At 39.6% G+C, this 13,424-nt stretch overlaps 1 protein-coding gene across 1 annotated transcript in view; it reads right to left on the reverse strand.

The window, feature by feature from the left end:
* Positions 1–2,661: 2,661 nt before the first annotated feature.
* Positions 2,662–13,424, reverse strand: part of LOC122815109 (microseminoprotein, prostate associated) — a 97,775-nt gene continuing 87,012 nt past the window's right edge. Inside the window, exon 3 of the mRNA XM_044087355.1 lies at positions 2,662–2,892. Within this exon, the coding sequence (XP_043943290.1) occupies positions 2,703–2,892 (190 nt within the window). The 3' untranslated portion in view covers positions 2,662–2,702. The remainder of the gene's footprint in view (positions 2,893–13,424) is intronic.

The raw sequence follows: 13,424 nt of genomic DNA on the forward strand, positions 1-13,424 counted from the left end.
GGAACTAGATAACATCCCAGGTTGCTTACTAAGCAATCTAATACAGGACCTAGCTGACCCACTTGCCGTTCTCTTTAATCATAGCCTGAGAACTGTCTTTGTACCAGCAGAATCGAGAACAGCAACAGTAAGACCCAAAAGTCTAATCAGCCTCATCTGCAAGGCCCTAGAAAGGATCATCATAGACCTTATCAAGAAGGACATAGGAGACCTTCAAACTCTGGACCCAACCCAGTTTAGCTTTGTTAATGGTAGATCATGCTTATTAAACCTGGTAGACTTCTTCGAGAGAGTCACCAAAGCCCTGGATGAAGGTAAGACAGTGCATGCCGCTATCTGGACCTAGCCAAATCCTTTGACACAATCCCCCATTCAGGTATCATTGAAAAACTTTCCCAGCTAGGTGTTAACCCTTATCACTTCATGGGTAGCTAATTGACTCAACAACAGAACACATACTGTCAAGGTTGGTGACTCCACCTCTACCAGCAGACCTGTCACCAGTGGCGTACCACAGAGATCTGTACTGGGCCCTTTACTATTTGGAATCTATTTCTTGGAAGTCCAGGATGAAGTAGATGGCCTTTGGCTTACTGAGTTTGCTGATGATTGTAAACTAGGTGCAATCATTGAGTCCTGTATTAACATATTACAGGAGAGGCTAACACAAACAAATGACTGGTGCCAAAGTCACTGTCTAAAACTAAACGCAAACAAGTGCACTATTATCACATTTGGCAAAGCTGAATTCCCCACTAATTACAATATTGACAGCACCCCTCTAAGTTCAAACCCAGTGGTGTGAGATCTGGGAACACAGGTCAACAGCAATCTGAACTTTGACCACTAGGTTTTCACAGTGATAAGGAAAGCCTTTTACATTGTAAGTAAAGGCATTGCATCCAGGTCTAAGGATGTTATTACCCCACTTTACTTGACCCTAATCAGGCCATAATCAGACCACTAATCGAGTACAAAGCTCCCTCCTGCATGTATTTTACCAAACTCCTACAGCAACTGGAGAGACCACAGAGGTTTCTCACTAGAAGGATACATAACCTCCAAAACCATGACCTGCATGGATAGACTGAAAGCCCTTTCACTATATTCTGTATCATATAGGCTACTGAGAGACAACTTGTGCCTGACCTACAGGGCAGTCTATGACCGTGAACCTGATGGAAATACTGCACATCCACAAATCAAATGGCACTAGAGTCCCTCGCTCTAGTGATCTCAACCTTGCTAGTGACATGAACAGAATATGCTGGAGAGACAGGTATGTCTCCCAGAGATTGCTGCTGCTCTGGGATAAACTTGCAATTTATGTGAAGCAGAACTCCTCAATGACCTTATTCAAGTGCAACCTGGACAAATGGATGGGTGACCGTAAATTCACTCCAGGGATGGCACCTATGTCCCTCATGTATAGGGGTAGTTGGTCCTGACCTGTAACTTAAGACCATCTAACCAAGATAATTGGGGCAACCCGGGATTAACATGGTTAGGCTTATAAATGCTGCTAGCCTAGTAACATCCTATGAACCTGTAGTTTTACATACGTGAATGTGTCCGTGTATAACTCTTTGTCTTTAATCTCACATTTAAAGAATAATGGTAAAGCCATAACACTGTTCACATTACATGCACCTGATAAAAACTAACTTGTTTAGTGTAAAATACTAAAACTGATGAAAGAACACAGATTGTTCCATAGTGACTTCTTGAAAATAGTTCCATAACATTGATGTTTGATGCTATTTTATTATTTTTATTGTATTCCGCATAAGAAATCCAAGATTTATAAAAGGAAGTTGAATCTTAGTCCATGTCTGCATGCCTCTGTGCATGTGAGCTCGTGTAATGTGCATAATATGTGTGCATATACTTGCATGTGCACATTCAAATGAGGGCATTTAAAATAGACTGATGCAATATTTAAATGGATTGGTGAGGTGTGTAAAATTTTAGAAAACAAAAATGGACAAAATTGTTTTGAAATACTTATAAACCTTGGTCAGCAAAATGAACTGTTGCCTTTGAAAGCAGATCTGTGCAGTGCATACAGAACTGTTTTGGAGTACTTGGAACCCTCGGTCAGTAATAAGAGCTATTACCCTTCAAAGTTAGTTTCTCACTTTACCTCACAACATCAGTCAGTAATATAACATTGTAGCATATCATAACAGGGATGTGAGTAGTTTAAATGTTACCTTTGTGGAATTGTATGGTCATGATAATATAGCCTCCTTGACAGAACTAAATGCCTTAATGGGTAAGATATAATTTACCCATATCTCTTTCAAAGGTGTTTAACTCTTATACAATGGTATTACTGAAAAAAAAGTATTTTTTTTGTCAATACTGCCATTGCATGGTGGTGCTTCTTTTTCTAACATTTTGTTTTATTAAAGAGACGGTGCTCATGGGCTCCCCATTACATGAGGGTTGTGTACATGTACTGCATTTTGAAACACTACACAATTCATTTCTGCACAGCCTTGTGCACACAATAACAGTATTATTCAAATGAAAACATCACCATAGTTTAGTAGAATAAAGGTCTTTATTTCAGAATACAATTATTAAAGCAAATTTTATTACAACTGTATATAGCTTCTAAAGCAAAGCTTTAACTATGCATATGTAATACATGGGCTGTGTTATATTGTTTTTGTAATGTCTGTTAGGGTGACGTCCTCCTAGATATTGAGATGTGGTTCATAGAGTTTATTGAAAGGCTGGTCCTTAGTCCAGGTGGATTTGTGCTGATGGTCTGCCCAATACACACAAGGGAGACTTGGGTTGGCTTTTTGGACTACATAGATCTGACAACTCTGCTGATTGAACTGAGCTTCACACCACTCAGGAAAGTCAATAGGATGCTGGGTTCTGCATAATAAGAAAAGGACAGAACAGATTAATTCATGTTTTAGAAAGCTTGCAGAAAAATGAATTTAATATAGAGGAAGTAGTGAACACTATATTAATGTACTGTACACATTTTGAAGTTTCCATGATATGTACATTTGATAGGACAGTAGTAGTCTGCCTGTGTCCCATGTTGTAGCAGTGTATGATTAAATTGCTTATCTGTTGTGAGTAACATAAGAAAGAATGCCGATCTGCTAATCTTCTGTGAAGTGTACAGCCAGTGTAGATTATCATATAAAAAGCACATTTTCAAAAACAATGGCCACAAGGGGCCCCTCTCTTCAAGGACTCCTGATATATAACACTTGACATCATAGAAGGCAGATGTCAACTAGTCTGTTCGCTAGTAAGGATGCAGAATGACACAGTAAGAGGGAACAACCATTTACATGGAATGGTTAGCAGTGAGATATACTGGATAAGTACACACTGTAGACACACAATCTTTACCATTGTGGCTATAGCCTAGCAAAGCATGCCGATGCCATTCAAACATCTTCATTACTGACACAAGCTCATGTCAGGAACTGCAGCAGTGAATGCTACTGAAGTACATCTATGTGACAGGACACAGCAGCAACCCTGAACAGGTTACCTGTAAAAACAGAGTAAGTAATGCAGATAGCAGTGCTGTCCTCTTGCAAATTTATTAGCTGCCATACTGAGTTTTTTAAACACCTTTATTGAATTATCACTTGTGACATAGGCTAACTTACATTTATATAAAAATAATCAAACCATATTAACAAGTTTACATTGCTAAACATTATACATCACATATATTGTTATATATCATATAATTAAAACATTACATAAATTGTTCAATTCCTGTCTTCTTTTAAACCCGTTTCCTCCTCCAAAACATTTTTCTACATTTTTCTACATGCATTGTTCCCACAAATTATATTTTTTATGTAATTTACTCCTACCCTTTTCTAAGGATTCCACTTAGTGTTGTTTTATTTCAGTTACAATATCCACAACTTCAAGTATAGTTGGTTTAGATTTTGATTTCCATTGTTTAGCAATTGTTTTTTAGCAGCCACCAGAATTAAACTTAACAAGACCTTACTATGTCTATACAATTCAGATCATGTATCCCCGCTTAAAAAAATAATTTCCTTAGTTACTTTCATTTGCTTGTCCAGTATTCCTGACAGAGTAGTCTATAGGGAACTTTTACAGTCTGCCAACTCATTACACTTCAAGAGCATATGCTCCCAGGTACCCATTACACCTCAAACATTTATTTATTTATTTATTTAACATTTGTTGACGGGGAAAGTCCAACTAGGTTCCACAGAGCCTGTTTTCAGTGGAGGCCCGGGGAGAAATGCTCCATCTATCGGAAGAAAAATTCTTTGAAGTTTGCTTGGGGTATAAAAGTATCTATGGAAACACTTCCAGGCAACAATCCTAAAAATTGTAATTTTTGTCACATATTTGAGAGCATTACATAGGTTCATAGGTAGGTAGGTACAAAGGTACCCTGGCTTTTGCCACCCAAGAAAATTATTTTCCTGTGCCCCTGTCGAGCAGAGCCACAGAGGTGATTCCCAGGATGAAGTTCCTATTTCCAATCCAATCATCAATATTTTTCTTGAAGAGTGCTAATGAGGAGCTTTGTTTGATATAGATAGGTAGTTTGTTCCAGAGTATGGGAAGTCTCTGGGACAGGAATCTATCCCTCCAGCATGTTCTGTTTATTGTGGTGACAAAGGTTTAGGTCCCTAGAGTGTGTAGCCTGGAGGGATTGGGATTTCTTTAGGTGTAGCATGTCCAACAGCTCTGGGTTTAACATAGCTTTATATGTTAGGCAGAGATCACCTCAGAGTAGGCGATATGCTACGGAGTAAATCTGGAGTTTTTTTGAGAAGGTCGGTGTAGGGCATCTGTTTGAAGGAGGTAATCCTCTTTGTGAGGTATTTCTGCAGCCTTTCCAGTTATTATAGATGTCTTGTGAGGTACATACCAAAAGGGGCACTGTACTCTATAATGGGTCTAATGAGTGATGAGTAGAGGAGAACAATGACCTCTTTTTTCCTGGATGCGAAACCTTTTGTGATGAAATGTGCCACATAGAAAGATTTCTTGACTACTGTGGTGAAGTGATTATCAAAGGAGAGACTACTGTCCACCTGTGTCCCAAGGTCTCTTATCACACTTTCAGTGTTAAGTAGACTACCACCTATGTGGTAGCTCATGGGTACAAAGTTTTTACCAAAGGGGATGACAATGCACTTTTTGGCATTGAGCTTGAGGCCATGGCTTTGACACCAGGCATCTGTCTCAGTGAGGCCATTTTATAGGATGTCCACATTGTTAGGAGTTTCAATTATGGCTCCTAGTTTGCAGTCATCTGCGAACTTTGTTAGCCAAAGACCTTCTGTGTTAGCCTGTACTTCAGAAAAGTAGATACCAAACAGGAGAGGACCCAGAACTGAACCCTGTGGTACTCCACTTGTCACTGGTCTGAAGTCGGATTTGGAGTCTGCTACGTTCACAGTGTGGATTCTGTCAGTGAGCCAATTGGCAACCCATCTTGTGACAAAAGGGATTTATACCTAGTTTGGTGAGTTTATCTATAATTCCAGAGTGGGGGATAGTGTTAAAAGCCTTGGCGAGATTTAGATAGGCTGTGTGAACCACCTTACCCTCATCTACGGCTTTGGTGACTGCTTCAAAGAAGTCTGTCAGGTTTAGGAGACATGATCTGCCTTTTACAAACCTGAACTGGGTGGGGTCGAGAGTCTGGAGATTACCAATGTCTTTGTTTATAAGTTCCATGATGATATGTTCCATGGCCTTGTAGACCTGGCTCATTAGGCTAATGGGGCAGTAGTTCCCAGGGTCCATGGTGGCTCCCCCTTTGTGGAGTGAGATAACCATCACTGTGCACCATTCAGTGGGCACAAAGGCTGAGGTGAGGCTATGATTGAACATGGTGCTTAGGTGGGGTGCCAGATCATTCTGTAGTTCATGTAGAACGCAGCCTGGGATGTTGTCAGGTCCCATGGATGCTGTGTTCTTGGCTTTGGAGAGTGTGGTTTTACCTGTGCAGCCACAGGAACTTTGTATTCTTCCAGTATGGAGATGGGCCCTTTAGGGGGTGAGAGGGAGGGTAAAGTTAGCACTGAACCTATCTGCCAGGATGTTGGCAATATCAGTCAGTTCTGTATATTTAGTGCCATTGTGCTGTAACTCAGAGCAGATCTGAGTGTTGCCATTGAGATTCTTGACATAGCTATAGAATGCTTTGTGGTTGTCTTTGGAATCAGTGGCGATTTTGTTTTCATAACTAGCTTTGGAGGATTTTATGAGGGATCTCAGCTTCTTACTGAGGCTGACCAGGGAGTTCCTCCAATCATAGGATTTTACTCTTTTTTGCAACAGTTTCTTTCTTCTGTTGTAGAGTTTGCTTATGGCAGGGGACCACCAGATTGGCTTCCTTTTTTTCGGAGGCTAGCATCTTGTTTCTGTTAGGGATAGCACAATCCATGCACTTGTGTAAGTGCTTATAAAGTGCATTTGTGTAGGATTCAGCAGTTGTATCTCTATTGCCCATCTGTATGTGTGTTGTGAAGTTTGCCACTTCTGTCTTAAGAAGTGTGAAGTTGGCTTTGGAGAAATTTTTGTATGGTGGTTTCCCTAATGGGGATGGGGGCGGGATGTGGATGTCTAGGTTGATTAGCTTCTGGTCGGATCTGACCAAAGAGGAATTGACCTCTGGTTTGGAACACCAGTCGCCCATGTTGATAATGACCAGGTCTAGGATATTGCTGCCCCTGGTAAGGGTGTGGATAAGTTGATCCAAGGCATTAGAATTTATGAATTCCAGAAAACGTTGAGCAAAAGAGTTGGTACATGAGTAGTTTTCCCAGTTAATGTTGGGTAGTTGAAATCGCCTATTATTAGGGTGTTGGGTTGTACCCTAATATTTTCCAGTGTATCAAGAAATGAGGAGTGGCAATCCTGGGGCATGGCATATGTCTTCCTATTGTTTCTTTGTGAATTGCATATCCAATCTCTCTTCCCAATCTTTTCTGACATCTTCTGATTGATTTCTATAGTTATTGTGCAATATTGTATATGCCCTACTAATTATCCCTTTTTAACAGTAGCTTCTGTTATAGATTCATTTAAAATCTCAGCCTGTGCAGGTCTTTCATTTAGCATCCTCCTATCCTTTTCTCTTTGTCTATACTCTGATATTAATCCCTGATATGAAGGCAATCAGTAGTCTGCTGAACTAATGTCTTCTTGGCCTCTTCCCATTCTATTATCATTCCCTCTCTGTTTGTTCCCAATACCTTGGTTTCTTTGTCACCTTTCTCCAGTAAATTCCAGCCCCCCTTACCTATTCTCTGTACCCCCTATAGGCAGAATCTCCTTTCTCCATTCTCATGTTGGCTTAGTTCTTAGTACACTTTCTACTACTTTAGGAATATAATATTCTGTATAACTGTTGTTATACTCCTTAGGGATCTGCATCCTAAATCCCACTTCTTTCCTTTTTTCTTGAATTACCCATCTGATTCATCATCATCCATTTCTACTTTCAGTTGTAGCTTTCTGCTTGTGTTATGTATAAGAGCCTTAACTGTATAGCACTAAAATATCCCTTCAAATCAGGTAATGCTAAACTTCCTTGTTCTGTTGGGAGTATCAACTTATCCCACTTCACCCTTGCTCTCTTCCCCTCCAAAATAAAATCCTTCAGCCCTTTATTAATTACTATCCACAACTTCTCCTCTGCTTAATACACATATGCCTGATCTGTGTATAAAACTAAACAAAGACATTTTACTGTTCATATCTTGCTATCCATATCCATAGGTAAGAGCTTCCAGTTTCAGTTATTGTATTATCTTTTGTTGAGTGTCTTCTCACATAGACTTATCTGCTAGCAGAATTCACTTTAATCCATACTCCTAAATACTTAATTTTATCATGCCCCCATAAATATGGGTATTGCTGAACCAATTCTTGTGTAGATACATAGTTTATAGCTATAGCCTTTGTCTTATCTTCATTAATTTTATATCCCCCCAAAAGCTGGAATTGTCTCACAATTTCCACAACACGGAGATGCCCTTTTCTGGTCCCATCAGCTACAAAATGATATCATCTGCAAATAAAACCAACTTTTCTTGAACACCATATTAATTATATCTTTGAATTTCTGAATCCCTTATTTTCTTTGCCAGTGGCTCTAAATATGAAACAAATAAAGGGGGAAGAGGGCACCCCTGCCTGTTTCCAACGTTCAGACTCAACGTATCAGATAGAAACCCTCCCACTCTCTCTAATCTCTATTTTATCCTTCTAGGGTTTACTAGAAAAGCTCACCCAAATTCTGACACAACTTGCTGTGAGGAAAATTTTTATTTGTTTTTGCTTTCTTGTATTTTGTGTTGCTTTATTGCCTTCTTCTATTTTGTATATTGTGATTCATTTTCTTTACTTTGTGTTTTGCTTGTATTCTGCTTTTAACTGCATATTTAAACTAGGAAAGAGACCAGAGATGTATTTCTTGTGAGTCACACATTAAGTTTATCCCCACCCTCTCACCCTGGTGCAATTGTGTTTTTAAATTCAACTGTCTTTCTAGTTACCTGCCCCTTATGTTAATTTGACCACATATCTCCTTCCCTCTCCTCTTTCATTGGCTATTGTGAGTGAACACAACATTATCATTTTTTGTGAAATCACTTTCCTTCAGCTATTTACATTTATTGGCCATCTTACTGTATTCCACAGAATCAGAATACAAAGTGCCCACCCCTTTCAATCTATCTTGCTCTTTTAAAATTAGTGGCTCTCCACTTAGATAGCTAAGGCTTACGTTACCCCGTCTTTCACATCTAACTGCTTAGTGCATGCTGTGGCTCTGAGGATATTAACACATTTTTCCACCTTACCTTTAAAATCTGCAACATCTACTCCAAGATCACCAATTACAGTTGATCTTATATTTTGCCTCTCAGTAGTCATCTTGGGATTAGTGCTTCTGTTTTGCTCCTGGTGAGAGAAGGAGCATAGGAATATTATTTACTGGTTATTGCTGATCACCAGAAAGCCTAATAACAGCGTCATAAGTGCCAATATGGAATTTGTGCTTATATTTTGCTTCTGGTGAGAGAAAAAGCAGAGTGCATAGATTCCTGACTCTTTCTGTTTGAGAGGTGAGTGTCTGAGCTTGACCTTCCTGATTGGTCTGGTTGTTTTTCCAGGCTTCTACCAGGAAAAGGCTACAACAAGCCTACAGACCCTTACACCATCTGGGACAAGACTGTGAATCACCAGATAGGCTGTGGCATGCTTCTCATCTTGGGATTGGTGCTACTGATTTGCTTCTGATGAGAAAAGAAGTAAAGGAGCATTGTATCCTAGCAGAGTGAAGCTGTTGTAAGACCAGCACTAGTAGTAGTAAGGCATTAACCATTCAGGCGACTGCCCTGATTTCATCATTATTGACAAGCTAATTCTTTCCTTTCACTAAGTTCTGCTTGATTTGCTTCTAACTTCTGAATATCTGCCTAAATAATTTTACCCATAAATCATCAGGCACTACCTATTATTTTCTCCGTAAGTGTTTGACAGTGCCCTGTATAACCACCTTTTGTTAACATTTTTCCTGTAAAAGCACCATTGACATTTCACCAATACTTAGTTTGCACACAGAACAACTAGTTTCCAGTGACAAACACTGCTCCCAGAGCTGCAAACCAGATACTCCTGGCATTACTTTATATTCTCACTCCTACTGTCTACTTAATAAAAAAGGGTCTGTTGCCATGGATATGAACTTTCCCACTATCTCCATTATCAGCTTGGTTGATATGGGCATCATTGCTTCATGCTTACTGACATCCAGTTAATTCTCAAACAAACTGATGTGATATGTGAGAAATATTTTATGTTATTTTACATTTGTTGACTGGGATAGTCCGACTGGATGCATGTCCATTTTCAGCAGAGGCCCGGAGAGAAAAGCTCCAAGTGTAAACAGATATAGCATTACATAATACCAGCATTACATATTACAGACTATTTACAGAGATTACATAAGTAAGCAAGTTAAACAAGTTCCACAGGTTAGAGTTAATCCTGTGCGTAAATCAGGATTAAATTAAATTACACAGTAAAATAGTTAACAGATTTTTACACATTCTAGAGAGAGTTAGCCAGGCTTGATACATTGACATAGCCAGTTAAGAGACAAATGTTGTTTGAGTCTAGTTTTAAATTGACCTAAGGTGGAAAGTAAGGTAATATCAGCTGTAAGAGAGTTCCAAGATCTACTTACAAAGTTTGCAAAAGAGAGAGTCACCGGCTGTGTTATTAATTTTGCTGGACTGAATTAGTAGTTTGTTAGAGGATCGAAGCAGTCTGGGATTGTTATAGGGGTGATAATATTTTTAAGTGCAGGAGTATTGTCTGGATTATAGAGGATTTTATAGGCCATAATCAGTTGGTTATACTGGATTAGGCTGGGTAGTTCAAGCCACCATAGCTGATTTAGAATGATGCAATGATGTGTTCTAAAAGGCAGCCCAGTGGCAAACCTGGCAATGTGGTTGCAGCAAATTGAGAGTTTGTTAAGGACAGTCTTGTTTAAATTCGAGAGTAGAGGGGATGCATACAGAAGGGTTAAAAGAAGGTGAGAGTAAGCTATGGCAATTTTAGCTGGAGGGGGTTAGAAAGGCTTTTATTCTGTAAAGTGACCCTAGTTTTTTATTGATGGTTTTGATAGTTTGGTTAACATGTAGGTCGAATTTTAGATTATTATCTGTGATAACACCTAATAGTTTTGTAGTGGGGTCAGGGCAGATTATTGTGCCATAATTTGAATTTATGGTAAAGGTGAAAGCGGTAGACCTACGTGTTGGTGAAAATAACAGCATTTTAGTTTTTTTGGGATTTAGGATCAGACAACGTTCAGAAAGCCAGTTTTCTATTGTATTAAAGGTGGTCTGGGTAGCTGACCATAACTCTGTTGGAGATGTGGCCGAGCAAATCAGAGTAGAGTCATCAGCATATTGGATACAGCTGACTTTTGGGATGACAGTATAAAGGTCGTTAATGAAGATGGAGAACAGCAAGGGCCCTAGTATAGAGCCTTGTGGTATTCCAAGGGTGTTAGGTAGAAGGTTAGAGAGTTTGTTCTGCCAGAGGACAGCCTGCTGTCGACCATTCAGGTAAGATTGAAACCACTGAAGGGCTCTAGTATCTAGACAGAATGTTTGCAGGGTGTGCATTAAAAGTTGGTGATCAGCTATATCGAATGCCTTGGAAAGATCCAAGAAGACGGCTGAGGATATATATTTATTGTTGCGATTATGGTTTATGGTGTTGGCAAAGGCTAGGAGGGCTGAAGTAGTGCTGTGATGAGGACGGAAGCCATGCTGAATGTCTGTCATAAGGTGATTCTGGATTAGGTGGTGCATGAGTTGTCTATGAATACATTTTTCCATAATCTTTGCAAGTGGAGAGAGTATAGCTATTGGCCTATAATTGGAGAATTCAGTAGAGCTGCCTCCTTTGTGAAGTGGGATTACACAGGATATTTTCCAGATGGTGGGAATTTTAGCTTCTACTATGGTTCGATTGATTAGTATTGAGACGGGGTAAGCAATAGCATCAGCTGATTTTTGTAGGTACTCGGCAGGGAGTTGATCAGCAGAAAGTGTAGTGGGTTTTAATTTTTTGATCAAGGTATGGATAAGTGAAGTGGCGACTGGTTGGAAGCTGAAGGTGAGTAGGTTTCTAGGGGTGCTACTTTTAGGACCTGGGGAGCTAGGAGGTAGTTGGCTAGCTAGGGGTTGAATTGTCTCAGTAAAGAATCAGTTAAAACTGTCAGAAACATCTTCAGGGTTTTTATCAATAGTAGCAGCAGGGATTGGGGTTGAAGTTTGTACAGGATGTAGTAGATTATTTAAACCTTCCCAAAACTTCTGAGGGTTATTTTGATTTACTGTCTGTAAATTACAGCAGTATTGTTTTTTGTCTTGTAAAATAGATTTTTTAGTTTCGTTCCTGGATTGCCTGTATTTAATTTGATCTTGGGGGGTCTTTAGAAGAACGCCATAAATCCCATACTTTGTTTCTAAGGGTAAGTTTGAGTTTAGACTCTTTAGAAAGCCATGACACAGTTTTTGCCTTTGTTCTCTTTGAATGAACAGGTGCATGCAAATCAAGGATCTCAAGGAATTTGTTGTTAAAGTATGCTACTGCTTCCTCTAAGGGGAGGTGTTTTAGAATAGACCAATTACATGAGTTTGGTTCTTGTTGGAATTTGGCAGGGTTAAAGTTTTTATTGTTTCTAACCTTTCTGAGTAAGGGTTGTTGGGAATTAATGGCTTTGTGCTTAATTGCATATGTGAGAAGGTGATCGCTTAGGCCATCAGGGAGGGTACCAGAGGTGTACAGTTGGGGGTGACTATTTATGAGTACCCAGTCAAGTATGCTTTGGGGTGGATATGATTTGTGTAAATGCATGCAGGTTAATATGGGTGGTTGGGGATTCTGAGGAACAGGTGCCCCAGTCTATGTTAAAGTCTCCAAGTAGTAGGGTTTCTTAGGGATAGTAACATGATAGCCAGTGCAGGATATCTTCAAGTGTAGATATATTGTTACCTGGGGGAATGTACATACAGATGATATTAATGCATTTATTTTTATTAAGTTGCAATTTGGTGGTAAGAAACTCTGAGTTATTAATCTGAGGTGGTATTACATCTATGGTGACATTCAACTCGGATTTATAGAGTACAGCTACCCCACCCCCCTTCCTCAAAGCACAATCCAACCTGTGTATGTTGTACCCAGGTGGTAACACTTCATTGTCTGTAGTGTTAGGTTTTAACCAGGTTTCAGATAAACAGAGAATCTCAGGGGAGTGGACATCCAGATGTGCATGCAATTCATGTACCTTGTTATTAATGCTTCTAATATTGAGAAGACAGACTAGGAGAGAGTTAGTTGGCCTATTAATTGTAGGTTTGTAGCTTATATTGCAAGTAGAGGGGGTATGTGTATCTGAAGTGGGTGGGCCAGGGTTGGGGTGAATATCACCACCAAGTATTAGGTTAAGTCTATACTTGGTGATGAACTTCAGGATTTTGTTTATTAGTTTGTGGTAGTGTTTGGATCTTGAGCTAATGTGCCTGGGGTTGAGATGTTGATAGACTGAACAAGATGTTGGATAGGACCTGGTACTGTAAGTATGGTTGAAGGTGGGAGGATTTACAGCTGGGGTGATAGTATGGCCTTTCGGGACCCAAAATCCCATGAGAAACTGATTTTCATACAAGGTAAGGAGGTATGGTGCGAACAAGAGGGGTAGTAAAGAGGAGTATATCATTATCTGTGATTCAGCTAGTGAGTTAAGGAACTGTTTTACCTGGTGATGCAACACCAGAAGATAGAGTGGTGAGGTAAAGGTACTGGAAGGGGGATGAGAGAATGCCAGATGAAAGCTAATAGAT

The sequence above is a fragment of the Protopterus annectens genome, chromosome 1.part1, assembly GCF_019279795.1.
Source record: "Protopterus annectens isolate FY-2018-M chromosome 1.part1, PAN1.0, whole genome shotgun sequence".
Classification (NCBI taxonomy): Eukaryota; Metazoa; Chordata; order Ceratodontiformes; family Protopteridae; genus Protopterus; species Protopterus annectens.